This window comes from Phascolarctos cinereus, unplaced genomic scaffold (assembly GCF_003287225.1).
Source record: "Phascolarctos cinereus isolate Bilbo 61053 unplaced genomic scaffold, phaCin_HiC Scaffold_726;HRSCAF=1367, whole genome shotgun sequence".
In the NCBI taxonomy this organism is placed as follows: domain Eukaryota; kingdom Metazoa; phylum Chordata; class Mammalia; order Diprotodontia; family Phascolarctidae; genus Phascolarctos; species Phascolarctos cinereus.
Window position 1 is genome coordinate 103,944,171 of NW_027556098.1, and position 23,564 is coordinate 103,967,734.

Consider the following 23,564-nt stretch of genomic DNA (forward strand, 5'->3'; position numbering starts at 1 on the left):
AGACAATTGTGTGTATGAAATTGAATTTCCATTATGCACAGCTTTTTTTTTTATGAAAAGTATGCGTTAAATTTAACATCATAGTACCAGAATTACTCAATCTGTGTCCTCTTCTGAATGTTCTTCTGCTTTCCTTGATTATTGCAATCTCTTTAGTTTTGTTGACATTCTTTTCTTTCTTTTCTTCTCTTTTTGACCTCACTATCACTCTTCCCTAAATTGACGTATTCCCCCCCATCAAAAAAAAAAGCCCTCCTTATTTGTTAAGTAAGTATAGGCAGGCAAAACAAATTCACACATTAGTCATGTCTGAAAGCCTACATCTCATGGTGTTGCTCTCGTATAAAGTATATATGTTTTTAAGTCTTTCCAAATTGTTTCCCTTTACAGTATTGTAGCCCCCCTATAAATTGTTCTCCTGGTTCTGCTCTAAAGTCCCCTCTCTTTCCAATATATTATCATTATTTATTTGTTTGTTTGTTTTTTAGGCAGTGGGGTTAAGTGACTTGCCCAGAGTCATACAACTAGTGCGTGTTATATGTCTGAGGCCGGATTTGAACGCAGGTCCTCCTGAATTCAGGGCCGGCGCTCTATCCACTGCGCCACCTAGCGGCCCCTTATTATCATTATTTAAATTCAGAATTGAACCAGTATTTTGAGTTTTTCTTTCAGCGTTTGGAGTAATCAGATTGTCATTTAAGAGCACTAGAAATATATTGAGTCATATGATAATACGCTCAAAGAATCATAGGTTTAGACCTGGAAGGGACTTTTGAGGCCATCAAGTCTGATCTCATTTTAAAGCTAAAGAAACTGAGGCCTGTAGGTTAAGTGACTTGAATAAGGTCACCAAAGTGGTAAGCATCAGAGGTAGCATTTGATCCCAGTCTTCTGATAACAGAGTAAGTATTGTGTGACTAATTACTCGTATTTATAGAATCTTTTCTTGATTTTATTATTTCTTATATTACAATGTGAAGTTAATGTTTTATGGATCACTAATAATAATTAAATGGATTAAGCTGAAATTAATTTAACCTTTTTAATGTTTTCAGATTTCAAGTTCTACCTACAAATATAGAAATGAAGAATTTAAAAGACAATTCTCCCATCTTCCTGAATCAGAGAGGCTAGTAGTTGATAAGAAGAGAAAAAGTTCCTGAAAAACTGTGTCTTTACTGATGTTGCCGAAACAGAACTGATGGATAAGAATATAAATAGATAATTTTAGCTTTTTGCTAGACCACAAATATTTTTCAGGATAAGTAGAATCCTGATAGTTTGAGACACTCTGAATCTGAATAAGAATGTAGGTTGAAGTATTTTGTGAATTTTAAAAAATGTTAAATATTAATTAGAAAGGTATTCCAGAGAAAAATGATCAGGTATGATTTTACATTCTTATTCATTTCATATTGTTTTGGAGAAAGAATTTAAACTTGATATCCGACATACAGTTTATTTTTCCCTAAGAGAGGACTCCTTAGTAACATATGTGTTAGCAGTGATTTCTTTAAAAAAATATTTTTAGGGCAGCTAGGTGGTGCAGTGGATAGAGTTCCAGCCTTGGAGTCAGGAAGACCTGAGTTCAAATGTGACCTCAGACACATAACACTTTCTAGCTGTGTGACCCTGGGCAAGTCACTTCACTCCAATTGCCTTACCAGAAAGGCAAAAAACAAAAACGAAGTTTTTATTACTAACTTTATGACAAACTCCCTGTATATAGGTAAAAAAAATTATATATGAAACCATGAATGTCTATTAGTTTATTTTAAATGTTTAGCTAAAGTTAACAAGGTAGTAAACACCTTTCTGAACTTTTATTGATATTCTTTTCTTTTTTGGAGGAGTAAGGAGAGATGGGATATTTGTCACTTCCTACTAATTCATCCTGTCATGTTCCCCCATAGAAACCTTCCCTACAAGAAATAGGTGTGGTCAGGCAAAGCAAATGAATACATTATCCGTGTCTGAAAAGCTTTGTCAAATTTATAAGAATACAAGTCATTCCCCAATTGATAAGTTACTGATGTTATTATCAGACTTTTAAAAAAAATTATCCTTAGCTACTTTCTTTTGTTTCCGTTTTCATTACTTCACCAGCTGTTTATTTCACTTCTTTTATGCAATGATCATGTGTCACATGTGTCATAGTGTCAAGGCACATCCTTTTAGTTGTTGATGGGGTCGAAGATCTGGAGTGGCAAAGACAGAGCAGTAGAAATGCAAAAGAAGCATCTCACACCTTAGAAAGAGTCTGATTCGGGAAGAAGAGCTTGACTGAATAAGAAATGGTCAGCCAGACAATAAACTTGTTCCTGGGTATAGACTGCTTCATACCTTTGTTCCTAGTCCTTTTTGCTACAGAAGAAACAGAAGCAATCTGGGGTCATCATCATAAGTAAAGTTGGGGTTCCTTACTGAAGGAAGCCACCTCTTAACCATAAAGAGCTGTCAGACAGGAAAGGCCAGACCTCTTCTACCTCTTGCCTGGATGTGGCCAACCTCACGCCCTAAGGGAATAAAAGAGGATTGACTTTGGCCCGTTCTAGGCCTTAAGAGTTGCTATGCTAGTGCCCAAGGGTGGTGAAACACTGTGACTGCCCGGTGAAGAACCCAGAGTCCTGTGGATGGATAGGGAGGCCACACAGCCTAGCCACATGCGCAGCCTGGAAGGGGCTCCTCTTCTTCTGAAAATTTTGCTATACCCTGCGAGGAACATAGTGAGGAGTGGAGAAAGAAAGGCCCTGCTGTTCCATTTGTGAATTTTGTACTCCCTTCACGTGCTATGTACTATGAGTTCATTCCCACCCCTGGGCTCTGTGTCTGTTTGTGGGGGAGCGTGCTCCAGGTTTGAGGAGAAATGCTGTTGGTAGTAGCAACTACTGTTCTTGTGAGGCTGTTTGAGTAAATAAATACCTTTGTTGGTACTAAGAGAATAGAAAAAGCTCCCCCTCTAGGGACCCAGGGCAGGCTAGAGAGCAAGAAAGGAGGTATTTGTGTTTGTCATTGCTCACTTATTGGGCTGTTGTCTCAACTCTGTAATGTGCATACTAAATAGATGTTCTTAAAATTAAATACATGTAGCTGCATGTACGGCCTTTGTAAAGATAAAGTGAGAAAATGTATATAGACCACTTATGGTGTGTATACCCATTTAAAGGGCATATAAATATCAACTGATATCATATGACATATCAAAAAGTGGTGAGACTTCAAAACTCCTGCATGCAAAATCAGTATTGTTATCTGAATTAGTCACCTTGGGAGAGGAGATATTTATTTTACTGATACTGCAATTGCTTAAAATACTTCTGGAGTGCCTGTTGTGGAATTGTCTTCAAAGCCAGAAGCATATTCTTTTAAATATGCAGAATGACTGAGTGATGGCAAATCATCGTCTTATATGGATGAATTTTATTTTTTTTAAACAGCCAGAAGTCTTTTGGAGCTAAGTCTGGGGAATACAGTGTATCACCAAGCTGAATAGGGCTATTTTTGGTTAAAACAAGGTATGGTTAAAAAGTTATAACACTTTAAAAATATGTGGCTTCTAGGTCATATCTGAAGGTTATTTTAAAAGAGGAAACAAAAAATATTTTGTGCAGTGATACTAACTTCATTAGAATAAGTTTTCCAAAGTGATTACTACCTTAGTTATGCTGATGATAGCTGATACACATGCACACAGTGCTTTTAATTGTTTTACATGCATCATCTCATTTGATCCTCATGATAATCTGATGATTTAGAGATGTTAAGTAACTTGCCCATGGTCACTCAGCTCATTGAGTGCTTGAGGTAGGATTCCAACACAGTTCTTCTTTATTTCAAATCCAGCACTCTATCCATTACACCATTTGTATAATACATTTTGGTATTTTTGTTTATAAATAGTGTCATTACTTTATAATCACAACTCAGATTGCTGCACTAAAGTTGTTCAGTGAACAGCTTATACAATTTGTATATAAATGTATAGCTTATTTAATTTGTCCCTTCACATATTTAGGGGGCTCAAAGTAAAAGACATCCATATCCACATATATGTAGTGGGAAAATGAAGATCAGTGTCGTGAAAAATATAAAGCCATAAATGCCACAGGTCTCTGACTGCACCTGGAAAAGATAGTATCTTCTTCAGTCCTAGATGGAAGGAAAGCCAAAGTGCCATAAGAGAGATAAGAAAAGAAGTAAGCGTGAATGGTGGTGGTTAAGGGTTGGGGGAGGGTGGAAGCCGCCAGGAACTTTGTGCTATGGTGAGAACAGAGATGGCACCTGGAGGCAAGGTTGCTGCTGCTGGCTTTCTTGCTACCACTTCCTCACCCAGGGCCCAGTTGAAATTATGTAACATAAAGTAACAGTGGACCCAATCAGAATGGTTTTTGTGAAAGGATAACTCTTTACCTTTTCACAGGATAATCCCCTATTCCCAGAATACTCTCTTCCTTTTCACCTCTCCCTCTTAGAAGCCTTTACTTCCTTCAAGAGTCATCTCAAGTGTCATATCTTTCAAGAGGCCTTTCCTGATCACCCCACCCCCATCGACAGATGTAGGTGTCTCTCCTAATTACTGTGCTTATTTTGTGTTTTTACTTTATTTACTTCTCTGTGAGACAGTGTGGTACAGAGAAAAGAGCACTTGGGAGATAGCAGTCCTGGGTTCAAATCCATTCCCTGCTACTTACTTGGTGACTTTGGACAAGTTCACTTAACATCTCTGGGTCTCTTTTCCTCTTATGTAAAAGGAGGGTGTTGAACTACATGACCTCTAGGATCCTTTCTGGGTCTAAATCTGTGTTTGTATTTGTGTCTCCTAGATGTAGCATAGTTCCTTGAATAGGCCTGTGATAAATTCTTGTTGATTGATTAAAACAGCTTTTCAAAAACCTGTTGATAATCATGTTGGAAACTGACCATTCAGGAGAAAGGGATATTGGATTTTAATCTGTTGCATCCAATGGACAGTTCCTTCAGTAACTTCTAATATTTATCATTTTGACTTTTATAAATGTTTATTATGAAAAGCCTTTAAAACTATGAAATGTATAAATCAGTCATTTATTTGATATACAGCCTTTTTTTAGTGCTTCTTTGACGAATCAAATGATTTTGACATTAATTTCATAGAGAAAAGTAGAAATAATTATTTAATTTCATTAGGCAATCTGTTATTAAAGCGACTTAGCAGGTGGGATCTCTCTGGTTCTTAAATGTTGTGCTTATTTTGTTATATATTTGTCTTTTGAGGCAAGAGTGTAAGAATTGAGAATGAATTGTTTGCTGGAATGGATAAGAGAAAGTCTTTGAAACAAAATAATGCAACATTAAGGTCTTGGGTAAATCCTGATTCGTATGCTTGGGTAAGTAGTCACTCAGTGCCCTGCATACAGTAAACACTCAAGAAATATTTGTTCTGTTGACTTATTATCCAATATCTGACACAGGGTGTTTTAGCTGTAGCCATTTACAAAACCATTGACCAGCACTTTGAGAATGCCTGTCTGAAAAAGTTATCAACCAAAATCATGTTGTTTAAATAAATACTTTGAGAATTCTGAATAATGTAAACTAAATTAATGAAAAGTTTCGGTGTTTTGGATTAAAATTTCAGGGAGCTTCTTGTGGCCATCAATCTGATTCATCATAGAAAAGTAGTTATGCATGCTAAGTGAGTAATCTGTCTGCTTCATTATTTCACAAGACTATTTTTGCTTGAGGATTTGAGCAGCATTCCTCTTGCAATCCATTTTGCTGTCAAAATCAGTATGAATAATAAATTTATTTTTCTTTCTAATATGTAGACTGCTTGATTATATACAGATTTCAAAGTATTTAGTCAGAAATTTAAAATAATTTGATTTTTTATTTCTAGGTACTTTTGGATTTGTACAGCTGCTTTTTAACAACATCTTTTTTACACTTCAGAATTCAGTGGTTTAAATAAGATTGCTCATATTGACCCATTATTCTGTCGTTATAGATAATCCAGGAATTAATTCTCATATTGTGAAAAAAGAAAAATCTGAGATTTTAAAATAAAAAGATTTTTTGAGATCATTGATTTGTTTGTTATTTCTTTGGGAGGCATGGTAAGATTCTTGTTGGGTGTGTAAGCTGTTCATTGCTATTCACCCCAGATTCTTTGGCTGTTTGTGCAAAGGTGGAGGTTTAACTCTGCTGATTTTTCTATAGCTTTGAAATTAGAGATTTTTTTTACTTCAGCAAGTAGAAGTGGACTTTGTATTTTGAAATAGCATACATCTTTTCCAAATTACTGCTAGATTTTTGGATCAACTCTTTCCCTGTCTTTGTGTATTCAGATTATGCCTGTGCTCTTCAGAAGGACATTCTGCTTCAGGGACGCCTGTACCTTTCAGAAAACTGGCTCTGTTTCCATAGCAACATCTTTAGATGGGAAACCACAGTAAGACATATTCTGATTTCAATGTGTTAAAACAATTATCTGAGAAATCTCTTTGGTATCGTAATTTCAAATAGCAAATGAGAAGGTTATTGGTCACCTAGGCGGTACAATATTTGCTCACTATACTAATCATGTTAAATCTTATTATTTAAAACCATGCCAGGCCTCTTATTGCTTGTCTCAATTTTGAGAAGGTTTTCACCAAAACATATATCATCCCTTGTATTCTTTATTTCATTCCAACGTCACAGAAAAAATCTTTAGAGTTTTATAGATTCTTGTCAGCTGAAAATGAAGGGACAACAGAATCTCTTATATCAAATATGTTAAGGGGATGGAATAAGCTATATTTGATGGAAGAGAGTCTGAGAGGTGATTTATTTTATTTCCCTATGTTTAGGCACATCCACAGAAGTCGACATTGATCATTGATAGCCACTATCTGGAATTGACTCCAGCCCAGTGTGGACCCACTTAGCAGTTATGTGGTCTAGGTCATATTTTCTGTTTTTTCCCTAAATTTATTTCTCAGTTTACAAGACCTAATCAAAGCCTTGATCAATTCAAGATAAATTTTGTAAACCAGTTTTGAGGATTAAGCCTAAGTTTTATAACTTTCAACCGGAAAATATCATTAAAAGGTGCCTTGAGCCACATCAGAAATGTAACACTAACCTAATCATTACAGTATCATAGTTTCTATGTCTAAAGATGTTTTTGGTTAGTACCAACATTATTTTAGTGATAGACTATTCAAGGGAAATAAGATAGGTAATCGATAGAAATGTATAGAATGTAGGAGAATTTCCCCTATAATATTCTTTAGGTTATAAAGTATTTTGGAAAGGAAAGATACATTTGGCCTGTAGAAATGTTTATTTGTGTATACTCGAGCATGCATGCAGTTATAAAGACTAGCCATTATGTTTCTTTAACATTTTGGGGCTTTTTTTTAACTTGATTTTTTTCAGCTCAATTTGCATATTTAGTTAAGATCTGATAGTTGAAATAAGCTTAGTGCATTTTTCCTGATGGCATTGCCAAAAAGATGTCTTTGGTAGACTACTGTTGATTTGCATGTTTGTATATTAATTCAGGATATAAATATCCACATCTTTTTATATGTTGTCTGATGTCAGAAATAGAGATCTGGTTAGGAGGAGAGATATTTGAAAGGATGCTTAATTGTCTCTGTTTTTCTCAGAGAATAATATCTGCTTATTAATGCTTTGAAAGTTTATTTTCCTTAAATATTGACCATTAGGCTAATGTTAAGCTAAAATTTTAGTATGTGTATTTTGTTTTAGAATACATTTTAATGTCTTAAATTTTTTTTGTGTTTTTAGATTTCCATTGCCTTGAAGGACATAACCTTTATGACCAAGGAGAAGACTGCTCAACTTATTCCAAATGCCATTCAGATTATTACAGAGAGTGAAAAGGTATAGAAACCTATGCAAATTTTTGTGCTCATTCCCTCCTTTACTCTCCTCCCCCTTTGAAAGAGTTATTTATGAATTTATAAACCAGCTGGTTTCAGCTGATACTGATTTCTCTGACTTTAGGCTTATTAGTTAATTAAATAGTTCCTAACTAATGTTGACAATTAAGAGAATTGTATGCTGTTGGAATAGGAGGAGGGCCCAGACTTGTGGTTTCATTGGTGTGAGGAACTTCTAGTAAGGAAACTCCATCTAATACCAGTGCACAGCTGTTTTGTGGCTTATAGTCTTAGAAATTTGCCTGGGGTGCTGGGAAGATGAGCTGAGGGTCACGTAGCTAAGGATGTTCTAGAGAGGGGTCTTGAACCCAGGTTTTCCTGGCAAAGTGCTTAATAAGTAAGTATATTACAGTCTGAAAATAAATATTTCCTGAGATATTCATGTTACTGGCCTTATAGTTTAGACAGGCAGCCTAGCATAGCAAATAGAGAACCAGCCTCAGAGGCAGGAAGACCTGGGTTTAAGCTCTACCTCTGAAACAGCCTGCTGTGTGACCTAAGGTAAATCACTTAAAATCTCAGTGAGCCAGGCAATTCTCTAAGACTAGAAGTTGCAGAGAAGGTGCAGATATTCATTGCTAGAGGGAGTTTCTTTCATGGAAATCCCTCATACCAATAAAATCATAGGTCTAGTTTCTTCTCATACTTTTGTGATCTTTTTTCTTGTTATTTCCTAAATATTAAAAGCAATGCACAATTTGCTTTGGATTTTCATAGGAACATACCAGTCATAAAGATCTTAAGAGCCCATCTAGTCTGACTCTTTCATTGTGAAGAAACTGAGGTCCAGATGACTCGGACTCATTACCTATACTGGTCCCATGTTAGGGAGCCTTCCTTTCTCCTGCCTTAACCCACCAGTGGATGGCAAACCAGTAACACCTGCTGCCACTTAGGGAAGCCACAGATTAATGCCTACCCCAAATAGCCCTCATTGCCCCACTGCCCAGGCAGGAATCACTCATTGTGAGTTCTGTGCTCATCTCCAGATTCATACCTCTGCTGCAGATATTCCAGAGCTTCACTCTACTCTAAACCTTGAACACACTATCTTTATGGAAGGGGACCATCAACCCTGCCATTGACCTCTAAGATGTTCTAGGCCTTGCCATCTGCCATGCCACTTGCCCAGCCTAAATACCACCCCACTTTTCCAGCCGCCATGAAACGTACATAAACACGAGCTTTTCTGTATTTATTACCTCCCCTCCCCCCCTTTTAGAATATGCATTCCTTGAATGTAGAGGTTGTCTTTATTTTCATTTTCTATTTTCATGGCTTTAGCTCAGTGCTTGGCACACTTAGATAATTAGATTAGCTAGGCTTTTCCATTCCATTAAGTGACTTGCCCAAGGTTCTATGGATGGTAAAGGAAAGATTCAGGATTTAAACTGAGGCCGTCTAAGGCAGAGTCTCAATTCAGAGTAATTCATATTCAGGTACAAGATAGACTAGATAGTCTCTGAGTTTCCTTCTAGCTCTTAGAGTATGTGATTCTATGACTGTGTGATGTTTAAGGTAGTGTGAGGCAAAGGAAAGCATACCAGTTTTGGGCCAGTGAGTCCAAAGTCTAATCCTAGATCTTTTCCTTACTACCTGTTGAGCAAATTAATTAAACTCACTGGGCCTCCATTTATCTATTTGCAAAATGAAGTAGTTAGACTAGATGGTCTCTAAGTAGAATGAAGTGATTAGACTAGATGGTTTCACTTCTAGCTCTAAATCTTTGCTTCTATAAACCCTAGTGCATAGAGAACTGAGTGGCAGACAAGGTAACGTAACACCATTGCCGCTGTTATTTTTGTAATTATTTTTAAATTGTGGCTTTTATTCATCTGAACTTCTTGCCATTTCTCAGTAAAGAATATGGGAGTTTGATTTTGTGGCCCAAGTGCTGTTCTTTCCTGTTTGCTAGGTTTGCTGCCAGGAATGGTCCTAAGGAGCCAGATAGGGGTGGTATATCTTAAAAAGTAATAAGGTAGAGACCAAGATCAAGAAAGCTCCTTGATAGAGAACACCATGGGTTAAACAGTTCAACCTCCTGTTATACTTTTTTTTTGTATTAGTTCTATTTATTCTTCATGCAAATATTTTACAATTTTATTTAAAATCTTTTTTTTACAAAATCATATACACATATTTATATAAAGAAAAATAAAATTCTAGGATAGAAGCTAGAGAGCAAGGTGGTTTAAAAAACAAAGAAAATTAAGATTTCCTTTTTCTGATCATTAAGTAACGACAGAAGGGCTTTAACCTTCATTTCAGGGAGTAGGGGTTGTCACCTTGCCCAAAGGGTAGCACAGGTATTAGAGGTTACCTTGAGCTTTCCTGACTTTACCATATATAACAATGGCAGGGGTAGGGAGAAGTAAGTAGATTGCTACTCTTCTCCCCATTCCCACTGAAGTGAGAAAATGGAAATCCTGTTATATTTATTAACTTTATTCATCATTAGGAAGAAGGAATCCAGAATTATTAAATTATTGTTATTATTGTTATTTTTACTACTCTGCCGTTGAGGAAAGGCTGACTGTCTTTTCTGGGTTTATACAACTTAGGACCCAATTCATCTTCAACTCTTTCCCAATGGAAGAAGGTAATTGTTTGACCAAATGTTTTAGTGGACTGTTAGAAGTCACTTGACTGAGATTAGTTCCATAAAAGTTAATCATTTTTCCAAATGAGGGAGTGGATGGGAGGAGACTTGTTATCAGTTAATGTTTCTTCTTTTCTTTTTTTTAAAATTTTTTATTAATTTATTTTGATTTATCAACAATCACATAAGCTTTTGAGTTTTAAATTCTTCTCCCCCCCCACCTCCCTCCCCAAGACTGCACAATCTGATATAGGCTATACATATACATTCCTGTTAAACATTTTTTCACATTAGTAATGTTGTAAGAAAGAAAATGTTTCCTCTTTTCAAGTGGAAGGGTAACAGGACTTATTAATGTTTCCTCTTTTTCAAGAAGGGAAGCAGGACTCTCTGGGAGGAAATCATCTTGAATTTATTCTCCCTCATCTCTCTCTCCCAACATCCTATTCTTTTTTTTTCTTTTTAAAAAAATTTTATTAATTTATTTTGATTTATCAATTATCACTTCCATATGCTTTTGAATTTAAAATTTTTCTCTCCTTTCCTCCCCACCACCTTCCCCAAGACGGCACGCAATCTGATATAGGCTATACATTTACATTCCTATTAAACATATTTTCACATTAGTGATTCAACATCCTTTTCTTAAAGGCTCTGTTGCTCTTTCATCTAGGGAATCTTCCCTAATTCCCCCCACACATGTTAGTGATCACACCATCCTCCAATTATCTGTATTCTGCCCCTTCTCTCCATCCCTCCCCTTCCCCATAGGCATTGTGAGCAGGGACTATTTGGTTTCTGGCTTTGTGTCTCCATGTCTAGCACAGATTAGGTACTCAATCAATGTTGGCTGAATTAAATTGAATGGGGATAGGGGTCAGCTTGAGGTATTGATGGGAGCAGTACATGTTTAGTCCTGAGGCTAAAAACTGTTAAAGAGAGAATTTGAAGTGCTATTAGGAGGCTAGATAGGAGAGTTTAGATGGGCTCACAAGTCTTAGTAATCTATCAGCAACCCTGGAATATGGATTTAAAATTATTGTTAGAAAACAAGGCAGTTACCTGTGCTAAGAAAAAAGGTAGTGTTAGCACATTACTATTATTTCCTATGTTATATAACCTAAATTATTTCCAGCCCATTTAGACAGGGTGCTATAGGTGGTGTGTGAATAGTGTTAGAACAGGATTCTGGCTTAGTTTGAGAATTATTGTTTGAGAATTTTGAGTAAAAGTATTTTACAAAACCGTGGTATTATTATTTTGACAGAGGCAAACTAGGGTGAGGCAGTTGGGTAAAGGGTGTAGATATCTGGGGAACGTGTTGGTTGAGAGACTGCTATACCAAAAGACCTCTTTCCCCCAAATTCTTGCAGAGACATGGGCCAGATTCCTGCCTTCACCCTGAATGTGACTATCCAACGGTGGGGAACTTATGTCCTCAAGGCCACATGTGGCCCCTAGGTCCTCAGATGTGATCCGTTGACTGAATTCAAACTTAGCAGAACAAATCCCCTTAATAAAAGGATTTGTTTTATAAAACTTGGACTCAGTCAAAAGGCCACACCCAAGGATTAGAAAGCCACACATGGCCTCAAGGCCACAGGTTCTCCATCCCTGGTACCCTTGGGCACACCGTCCTACATGTCTGAACTACTGCCTCCTGCTCAGTTGTTTTGCCCTAGGTAAATAATTATTAGTGGATTTTGACATTTCATTTGACATACGAAGAGTTGAACAGGGCAGAAAAACTGAATTCTCTTACTCTTCAATATGGTTTCCCTGTTAATGAGAAATGAAGCCATTGATCATGTAACGTAGGAGGAATTCATACTTCCTGTTATATACACATAAATGAAGTATTGTATTTCTTGTGCTGCCATCTGTCACTTTATAACTATGCCTGTTAAAAATATTGCTTAGCAAATAATAATTGAATTCAAAGGAAAATTATTACTAGATGCAATCACATATTAAAATATGTCCTAAGCGAGTGAAATGCCACTTTTGTTTTATGCCACTAAAGTTGAAAGTCTAGCTTCAGGTTAGTGTGTAAAGTTTCACATCTATAATTGGTGGAAGTAATAGGTATCTGAGGATATGGTGTGTAAGAAGTCATATGGTTTAATGTAGACAAATTACAAAATTTTGATCTCTAAATAAAGTTTCCTCTGAGAATATATTTTTTGTTGTTTTTGTTTTATTCTGTGGTCATACTAGGCCTATAAGCCAGCTATAAAATAGAAAAATATTGCAAGTTTTTCCCAATTCTACTTTTGTTAAAATGAGGATAAATACAAAGTATGTATCTATTCCTTTCTTAATAAAACATAAAATCATGTTTATAATAGGAATTGAACTTAAGAAAAACTACTAAATGAACTATTTGAAAAGATGCTTTTTTCTTCCACAATCTTTACATGCAAACTCTTTACTTTTAATACATTAAGTTATATAAATAAGATATACAATGAGCAGTGATGAGTCCTAGTAATAATATCCTTAGATCAAAGGAAGTCCCAATATACTTTTGTGGAAGAGATACTTTCCTTTTGTTTTCTTTGATACTGAAATTGTCCTATTATTTTCCATGCAGTTTTTCTTTACGTCCTTTGGTGCCAGAGATAGAAGTTACCTCAGTATCTTTAGATTGTGGCAGAATGTATTACTAGAGAAGGTAAGATTTCAGGTGGATGGTGATTACCAACCTTTTGGTTTTTAAATGGAGAGTGTTAGAACTGAAGAGATTTGTCTGATTTGCGTGCTGACCTGACACCCAAAGGTTAGGAAATCTTCAAACAAACTCAGTAAAATGCAATAAACTTAATTAAAGCACTCTGGAACACTGAATTATAAATGCTATAGATTAGTGATTTTATTCTAATATTTATAAAGAATGTAAGTTTCAAATATTATGCCCATGATTACAGACAGATCATGATTAATGAAACTTCAGTTTGCCTCAATAATCACCTCTTTGCATGAGAATATTCTGGATACAAAAAGGTAGGATTATAAGAAATGATTGTATAGCCACGTATTTGCATTTTTTAATATGATAAAAACATTTATAGGAGGGATTTTTTAGAAAAAAAAATCAACTTCCCCGATATGTGTAAGGTATATTAAAAATTTAATGTTTCATTTCTTGTCTTCGTTATGTTTATGGTATAAAATGTGTAATGAGAATTGATGTTCAGAATGACCTTAAGACACTGCAAGATCTTTAGTCATCAAAGAAAGATTGAATCATACTCAATATATTCTATTTTCTAAAACAGGAAAGTATACTATGCACATTGAAATCAAAAGAACGAAAAAAAAAAAACACCAGAGAATTCATTTAATCAATATCCTTCGTTCCCTGTGTATTCTGTGCCTTTCATACTAGCCTATCCCATGTTCCCCAGCAGATCGCCCTCTCCAATGATCTCTCCTCTCTGTCTAAACTTCCTCTCCCTGTCTACTGGTTCCTAGCCTGTTGCTTTCAGACCTACCTAGCTCTCCCCTGTCCTTAAATAACCTTGACTAGGCCCTACCATTCCCTCAAGCTTTGTCCTCCTTTTATCATCCATACCCTGAGAAAAAGCTGTTTACTTTTGTTGCCTCTGTTTCTTTTTCTCTCATTCCTCAATCCGTTATAGTTCGGCCTCTGACCTCATTATTCAACTGAAGCCACTCTCTCCAAAGTTATGAATGGTTTCTTAATTGTCAAATCTGATGATCTTCTCTTAGTGCTCATCCTTCTTGACTTCTCTTCTGCATTTGATACGCTTAAACGTGCTGTCCCCTGGAATAATCTACTCTTTCTAGGGTTTTGTGATACTTCATTTTCCCTATTTCCTCCTACCTATGTGACTATCTTTCTCAGCTGTCTTTGCTGGTCTCTCATCCAGTAGGTGACCTACAGGGTTCTGTATTAGACTCTCTTCTTTTTTTCTTCTGTACTTCATCAGCTCTCATGGGTTTAACTATCATCTTAGTGTGGCTTTCTCAAAGACTTATGTATGTATGTACATATGTGTATAAATGGGCAGCAACATGGAGCAGTGGATAGAGCACCAGGCAGACTCATCTTCATGAGTTCAAATTTGGCCTCAGCTACTTACTAACTGTATGACCCTGGGCAAGTCACTTAACCTGGTTTGCCTCAGTTTCCTGGTCTGTAAAATGAACTAGAGAGGGAAATGGCAAACCACTCTAATATCTTTGCCAAGAAAACCTCAAATGAGGTCACAAAGAGTCAGACAAGACTGAAAACGACTGAACAACAAAAATAAAATATGTATAAATACTTATCTCCACACACATACACATAGATATATGTTCATGAGTATGTATATGTAGAGGATATAAATATATGTAGCCCTGTCTTTCTCCTTACTTTCAGTCTTGTATCTCTGACCAATTGTGAATCTCAAAATGCATGTCCTAGAGACATCTCAAATGTATCATGTCTGTAACAGAACTCTATCATTCTCTCCAAGCAGTCATCTTCCAAACTTTCCTATTTCTTTCAAAGCTCATTCTTCAGGTTTTTAACCTTGGCTTTATTTTTGGCTCTTTACTGCCTTGCACTCTGAAATATCCAGTCACTTCCAGTATCATGCCTTTTAGTTTTTTTCTCTTTTCTCCCTTTTGAAAATTTGACTTTTTTCATTTAACAAATCTTTTCCCTTCCCGTCTCCTTCCCCTTCCCCATTAACTCCCTATTGAAGAAAAAAGAAAAAAAAACCCTTGTAACAGATATACATAATCAAACAAAACTAATTCCAACAGTGACTGTTAATACACACACACACACACACACACACACACACACACACACACACACACACACACACACACACACACACACACACATGCACAGAGTGGATAGAGCTCTGGCCTTGGGGTCAGGAGGACCTGAGTTCAAATCTGGCCTCAGATACTTGACACTTACTAACTGTGTGACCCTGGGCAAGTCACTTAATCCCGATTGCCTCACTCAAAAAAAATATATATATATATGTATACCCATTATGCATTTTAAATGCATTTTTCTTCCTATCTCTTCCTCTTGGGTTTTGTTGCTAACACTTAGAAATGCTGATGATAATTATGTGGATTTATTTTATATCCTACAACTTTGCTGGAGTTATCATTTCAACTAATTTCCAGTTCTGTAAACCATAATATCAGCTACAAAAATGATAATTTTGTTTCCTTCCTATAACTATTACCTCAGTCCTTTCTCTTGTCTTATTGCTACAGTTAGTATTTCTAGCACTGTATCAAGTAATAGTGGTAATAATGGACACCTTTGCTTTACTCCTGATCTTATTGGAAAGGACCAGAGGTGTGTTGAAGTGTGAGCGTTCACTGCCTCAGAAATCAGCAATCTTTGCAAAACAGGATTTAATTTATTGTTTTGCCAATTGTCTAGACTTAAGAAAAGTGTTAATAAGGAAGATTAAACTTAAAAGTATATCCTGATTTTTGGAGAGCCAGTTGGTAAATATTTACGAGCATACTGCTCTGTAAAGGCTTCTAGTTTATACTCATTACATGTAATACTGGCCTTTGGTTTTTGATAGATCCACTTGTCATGTTAAAGAAAGATCCCTTTATTCCCATGTTTTCTCATGTTTAGAAGGAGTAGCTGTTGTATTTTGTCAAAAACGTTTCCTGCATCTTTTGATATAATCATAGGATTTTTGTTGTTCTTATTAATATAGTCTGTTATGTTGATGGGCAGCTAGGTGGTGTAGTGGATAGAGAGCTGGGCCTGAAGTCAGGAAGACTCATCCTCCTGAGTTCAAATCTGGCCTCAGACACTTACTAGCTTGTATGACCCTGGGTGAGTCCCTTAACCCTGTTTGCTTCCATTTCTTCATCTGTAAAATGAGCTGGAGAAGGAAATGGGAAACCACTCCAGTATCTTTGCCAAGAAAACTCCAAATGGGCTCACGAAGAGTTGGATGTGACTGAAACAACTGAACAATAACAACAAATAATATTGATGGTTTTTAATAATATTGAACCAACCCTGCAGTCCTGGTATAATGCCAACCTGACCATAGTGACCTGTCATTTTTGCTTCTACAAGATCTCTCTCTTCTGTCCTTTTCTCTCTGCTTACCAAAATATTTTTGTTAGGCCCTTATTCCCTGTCACCAAGTAGTGACTATTGCACTGCCTCCTAATTGGTCTACCCTCTCATCTCTCATTCCAATCTGGCCTCTATCCTGCTGCCAAAGTGATTTTCCTTACACTCCGATTTAACCATGTCAGTTCTGTCCTTGGTATACTCCAGTGGATACCCTATTGCTGCTGTGATCAAATATAAACTTTTTTCTTTGGCTTTTAAAGCCCTTCAAGACCTGGCCCCAACCTGTCTTTTTAGCCTCATTTTACGTTACCACCATCCTCCTAGTCATCCAGGCTTGCAACCTTAATGTCATCCCTGACTCCTTGCTGTGTCTCTCCCCTTCAGGTGACATCTCTTGTATATACCTCCTTCTCTAATACTGCCTTTGTATTGGTGCAGGCCTTTATCATCTCACACCTGGATTGTAGGTATCCCTGCCACGAATCTCTCCCCAGTAGAATCCAACCTCCATGTAGGTGTCAAAGTGATCTTCCTAAAGCTGGGTCTTAACAGGTCATTGCACCCCCCTCCTAACCACACCTCCCTCCTAACCACCTCCTCCCCGAACTCAATAAACTCCATTGGCTTCGTATCATCTCTAGATAGAGCCAATTTACTACAAATGAACTGGGCTCTCTTTATTTTCTAGCTCCTCTAAACTGAGAATGTGATTTCTAATAATATATTAATTGTACCAAAGGTGAAAAAGTACATATTCAATGGAAATCATTAAGGTGGAATTTGAACCATATTAGATAAGGCACAATTGCTTGTTTATACATCTTTTTACTTTTATGTTGACATACTAATTTTAAAATGTGATCCAGATTCTATTCTACCATCCTCTCCCTTTAAAAAACAAAAACAATGTATGAATTATAATTAATAAATTGAAAGTGTCAGAAGAGAATCTCTGTGATTATCACTTGTAGATCCACTTTTTAAAAAAATGTAAAATGAAGGTTTTAAATAAAGTTAAAATGAATGAAGATTGTAATTGTGTGTATGCATATGCTTGTGAATTACCAGTGCTCGGGATTCCTCATATGGAAACTGTCACCATTGATGTAGATCTTCATATTGTCTAACTTGTCACTAGTGGTGGTGCAATGGATAGAGCACTGGCCCTGGAGTCAGGAGGACCTGAGTTCAAATCCAGTGCCTCAGACACTTACTAGTCACATAACTCCAATTGCCTCTAAAGTAAAAAGAATGTTTCTTGGGGTACTGAATGTAGCCCTCTATCCATTATTCTGTGTTGCCTCAAACCATAAAACATATGAGACTTAGGGGCGGCTAGGTGGCTCAGTGGGTAGAATACCGACCTTGGAGTCAGGAGGACCTGAGTTCAAATTTGGTCTCAGACACTTGACACTTACTAGCTGAGTGACCCTGGGCAAGTCACTTGACTTGATTGCCTCATCAAAAAGGAAAAAAAAATATATGAGACTTGTGAAAACAGAAAGAACTGATGCCGTTTTTGCAAGGTGCAGAATTCCTGACTGACATGATCTTTTTATTTGTTTAAGCATTATCAAGCACTTTAATTGCTGCCCTGGATGGTCTGTTTTCTTACTGTCTCCTGACATTCGATTTACAGTTACTCAAGGCTGAGGTAGGAGTAAAAAGGGATTCATACAGAATTTTGGTGACAACTTTGGCAGTTAGCACTGAAGTAGTACGTAGTAGTAGGTAACATAGTATATTTTGGGAAATAATTGGATGTTTTCGTCTGGTTTGAATGAAAATGTTAGGGAGGAGAGCTATGATTTACATGGCACAATCCAGAAGATTAAAAACTGAATCTTTATATTTCTTAATTCCAAAAATTAATTTAAAATCATATTAGAATAAATATTGTACATTGAGTGAAAGCAAGGTATTTGCACCTGTATAAACTAGTAGTTTAATTCAACTGAAGAAAATAGGAACTGTGTCTTTAAAAAATAACCCTGTTTACCTGTCCCTCTTTTAGTAGGAGTGGCTTAGGAACCAGTTGTGTGAGGTGTAACTTCCAATTCAGTGTACCAGCTACCTTGCAGAGAAAGCTGATCCTACAGTCTAGGAAGTTAGAAATAGATAAGCTTTGGGCCCCATTAGGACTTGTCTTTTATGAACAAAAGCATCTCATGACAAAATAAGGAGACTGAAAATAGCAAATTCATACTTGCCATCAAGTATTTGGAGCCCTGTGTGATAACTGAAGTGTTTTGTGACGTATTTGGAATACAAAGCTTCCTAGCCGAAAATTGATCTTCTGACTTTTGAAACTTATCTGGTAACTTCGTGCCTCATCGTTAAACAACCCTCTGGGTGAAACATTGAGACTGTCCTTTGCTTAAAGGTAGATGCTTTATTTTATTTGCAAATGTGAATTTTTTCTAAGGTTGTATTTCTAAGGTTCTGTTAATTCTAGATAAAAATATCACTTCTGTTACTGTCTGTTTAACTATTTAGGAAATTCATACTAGTAATGTAATTGAAGTTTGAATTTGGAGATGGATTGTAAATAATTAGGTGGTGTGTGACTTCTGGACAACTTCATAGAAAAATTTGCATTTTTGATGGAACAGGACATTTGAAATTAAAGGCGTCTTAGAGTCCAAAGCTTGTAAGGAATATTCTAAACTGACCCCCCCCTTTTTTTTTTAAAGAGGAAGAAATTAAAGCCTGTGGATGTTAGTGATTTTTCTGAGATCATATAACAACTTTTCAATGGCAGATCCACAATTTGAACCCAAGTCCAAATATGAAAATACAGGTTGGACTTATATTTAATTATGTGATAGAACATTGGAATTGTAGTCAGAGGCCTTAGTTTAGTTTAAATCCCATTTTCACTACTTACTACCTGTATGAACTTGGGAGTGTTTAGGAGAGACTACTTTTCTTGGTCTGTAAAATTTGGACCGGATGATTTCCAAGGCCCACTTTACAACTAAACCAGAGGTTATTTGTGTCATAGTCCCTTTTGGTAATCTAAGGGAGCATATGGATGGACCTCTTTTCAAAATTATGTTTTTAAATGTATAAAATAAACGACACAAGCCCCACATTAAGAACTCCTGCTCTAAATCCTCTGCTTCTCTGCCTCTAAATCCAGTGCTCTTTCCATTAGCTAAAAGTGAACACAGCTTATACACATTCTGTTGGCTTAAAAAAAAAAGACTTAAGATATTTGTACAAAAACCCCGTAGTCAAACATTCATTTTCTGTTAGCATAGACGTTGAAATATGTATGTTTACGTTTCCATTGTTGTTTCTATGAAGTAATACTTTTAGTATGAATATTCTAGTTCTAGTATAAGTTTCAGTTCACTTATTTTAATGAGTATTTCTAAATTTTATTTATTGATTTGTCCACTTGCCTGTCTTTGTTTCATTTTGAAGCTTTACATCTCAGAAAGTGCTGTTATAAGTTAGCCTTCTTGAACTATACAGAGATAAAGCTCGTTTTTATATTTCGTCAACAGCCCTTTTGACTGTTGTAGCTGTGGTAATGTTTCAAGAAAAATATCTGGGGAGAATCAGCTTCCTATATAAATAAGAACTATAGGCTTATATAATGGAAGTATTGTCAGGAAAATTCCACAAATAGTTCTAATGGGTTGGAAGTTTGCATTCACCTGTGCTTGATTTTAGGAATGGAAGAGAAGCTTGGGTTAACTTGAAAAATTGAAAGTTTCATTTTTTGTAGAATAATCAGCAAAATACTTGACCTAGACCAGGCTGGGGTTATCAAATGCTTTGTCCTGAGTGTTTCAGTACCCCTGGGTGCCACTGAAGGGCCTAAGCTGGATGAAGGCAAAACATGACAATAAAAAGAAAGAAAAAAGGGAAAATAATGGAGGAAGAGAGAAGTATATTCTAGGGAATGGTATTCAAGGGATTTAAGGCCCTTTACAATCTGCTGCAATTTTATCTCCTATTATTTATTCTGCAGCAACAATTCCTCTTGCCCAGGTAGGCTGGTTTCTTCCCTATTCCCATTTCATTCCTGTCTAGCTGTCTTTTGCTAGCACTGTTCCCTCTCATTCTTTTTCTTCCTCTTCCCTTGGAAGGATCTCCCTCATTTTCCCTTTTCAAATCCTGCCCATTTTTTAGGCCCCTACTCCAATCCCATCTCTTCCACAAACTTCCTCTAGCCACCGTCTGGCACATGGGGATATTTTTCACTTAGTCCGTCTGCCTCATTTGGTACATAATCTAAGACTGCTTTGTGGTATTTGATTTTTTGAATATTTAAGCCTTTTATCCCTCATGAGATGACAAGCTCTTTGAAGTTAGGAAGCTTCATAGTGCAGTGAAAAAACCGATTTGAAAATGAGAGGTTTGATGTTAGAATACCTGCACTTCTGTTTACTTTTTTTGTGACATTCTGCAAATCATTGTCTCTCTCTGAGCCTCAGTTTACTCATCTGTAAAATGAGAACTAGATGATCTTGAAGGTTCCCTCTGACTATACATCTACTATCCTAGGAGAGATAATGCTTCATTGTATCCCTCATAGCGCTGTGTACATTGGTGCTCAATAAATACCTTTTGAATAAATGGATGAGTGACTGAACCTTGGCAACAGTGACGTGAAGTGCCTTGGATTGCCTACCCGGATCTAAACTTTTCTTAGTAGTTGTAAACAAGACTACTAACCAAATTGTAACGTCTGAAATGATGTCTGAAAGTCTGTCAGTATTTCTAGAATTCAGATCACCTGCCACATTAAGGCTCTATGAAGACATTTCTTCTCAAAGAAAATAATGAATGTAGGAGTTGTAAAGTGCTACATAAATGGCGGCATAATGATTGTGTTTTGCTGAGTAATATAGCAGTATCTTAATTTGCCATATTTAATAACTTGAGGCTACTAACCTATCTAGACATTTCAGTTATTTATTGATTCTTCGATAGTAAAGGAAAAGATGTCGAAGGGTAGAAATTGATAGTTTGTATTTCATGAATGTAATAATAAGCACATATTGTCAGGTTAAAGGAACCTTTCCTGTTAATGACAGAAACTTTTTTTTAGGGTAATGTATTTTGTAAACGGATTTATTTGGGTGTTTATTGGTAAAGTGTCTGTTGTGCCTGAACAAAATGTGTCAGTAAGTTTAAGTTAAAAAACAAATAATAATGTAAGTTCATATTTTTACAAGAAATAATTTTTAGTAGTAATAATGCAATGTCTTATTTTAAGTTTCAGTATACAGCCTGATTTTGCTGTCGTTTCAGAGCCTGACCAAACAGGAATTCTGGCAGTTGGTCCAGCAGAGCTATGGCACTGAGCTCGGTCTGAATGCTGAAGAGATGGAAAACTTGTCATTGTCACTCGAGAATAATGAGCATTCAAGGTACTTACCAACATTTTAAAATGTCTACAGGTCTTTACGTATTATAGCTAAACCTAATTAATTCGAATTCTACCAATTCAGAATGTGTGGTAATTTAGCATGTATTCTTGTGCAGGAATTGGAGATGGAGGATTAGGTGGGAAAGTATTTAATTTTATGCAGATTAACATGTAAAAAAAGTTAAGAAATACCTTTGTTACTCAACCATCAATTTAAGACCGGTAGTTTTAGTAAATAGTTAATGATCTTAGAAGAGAAAACACATAGTAAAATCTCCCAGCTTTGCAGATGACATTAAGATTTACAAATAGTGAAAAATTAAAACATGGAGAAGTGGAAGAGCTGACAAAATTCAGTAAGGGAGAATAAAAATGGCAATTGAGCTTCAGTGTGGACCACTGTAAAGTAACATAGTTAAGGAAAAGAAACTCAAACTATGGTGACAGAATGATGAGCTCTACTCTGTCACTTTCAATCCAGTAAAAGAATCTGGAAGTCAAAATAAACTGTTCCTCAGAAATGCTGGCCTAGTCTGTTTAGACAAGCTAAAAGGCCAGCAGAATGATGGGTATCATCAAGAACAATATTGGCAACAAAAAGCAAAAACTGTGTTGTATGTAATGCAATGGTGGATGTTGTAAATCAAGAGAGACATAGTTAGATAGGGGAGAATGAAAGGGACTTCCATCAGACATGGGAGTGTATATCAGTCTTGTGAAAAAGGTTCCCTCTGGGGCAGCTAGGTGGCGCAGTGGATAGAGTACTGGCCCTGAATTCAGGAGGACCTGAGTTCAAATCCAGCCTCAGACACATAACACTTAGTAGCTGTGTGACCCTGGGGAAGTCACTTAACCCCGTTGCCTAGCCAAAAAAAAAAAAAAGAAAAAGAAAAAGTTCCCCACCAGTCACCAGTGGGAAGTGGCACGGGCTTCCTACATGTATACTGAGCACTGTCTCTAGCTCCTGTAGGTCCTTGAGCTAAGGGGAGAATGTGCTAAAATTTTATAGAATCATAGAGAACATGATTTAGCTGAACATAGACTTATTTATTTCACTGCTGAGTATTACAGCAAAAAGTCATCCTTAGGAGCTTGAAATACATGGCTTTAACCAACGTGAGATATATATTAAGTAAGTATAGAGCTGTTACCTGACAGAGTGATAATTTTCTGCATATTAGAGGCAGCTAAGTGGTGCAGTGGATAGACCACTGGGTCTGGAGTCAAGAAGGCTTGAGTTCTAATCCAGGCTCAGACACTTACTAGCTGTATGACCTTGGGCAAGTCACTTACCCATTTTCCTTAATTTCTTCATATCTAAAATGAATCGGAGAAGGAAATAGCAAACCACTCCAGTGTCTTTGCCCATAAAACCCTAAATTGGGTCATGAACTGAAATGACTGAACAACAACATTGGTCTAGCTCAAATATCACCTCCTCTGCGAAGCTTGTTCGCTCATCTCCCCTTTGCACCAGCTAGAAATAATTTCTCACCTGTCTGAACTCTCTTAGTGCTGTTATGTATTTCTCTTATGTTATTTTTACATTCTGCTTTGTGT

The 23,564-nt window shown here is 36.5% G+C and overlaps 1 protein-coding gene across 2 annotated transcripts in view; it reads left to right on the plus strand.

The window, feature by feature from the left end:
- GRAMD1C (GRAM domain containing 1C) overlaps positions 1–23,564 on the plus strand; it is a 136,334-nt gene that overhangs the window by 64,463 nt on the left and 48,307 nt on the right. The window contains exons 4-8 of one of the 2 annotated variants that reach the window (XM_078146710.1): positions 1,056–1,155; positions 6,327–6,430; positions 7,777–7,872; positions 13,124–13,204; positions 21,887–22,005. In XM_078146710.1, coding sequence (XP_078002836.1) covers positions 1,056–1,155; positions 6,327–6,430; positions 7,777–7,872; positions 13,124–13,204; positions 21,887–22,005 — 500 coding nt within the window. Of the gene's footprint in view, positions 1–1,055; positions 1,156–6,326; positions 6,431–7,776; positions 7,873–13,123; positions 13,205–21,886; positions 22,006–23,564 lie in introns of those variants that run through there. The other variant, XM_021007142.2, reaches the window with a different exon arrangement.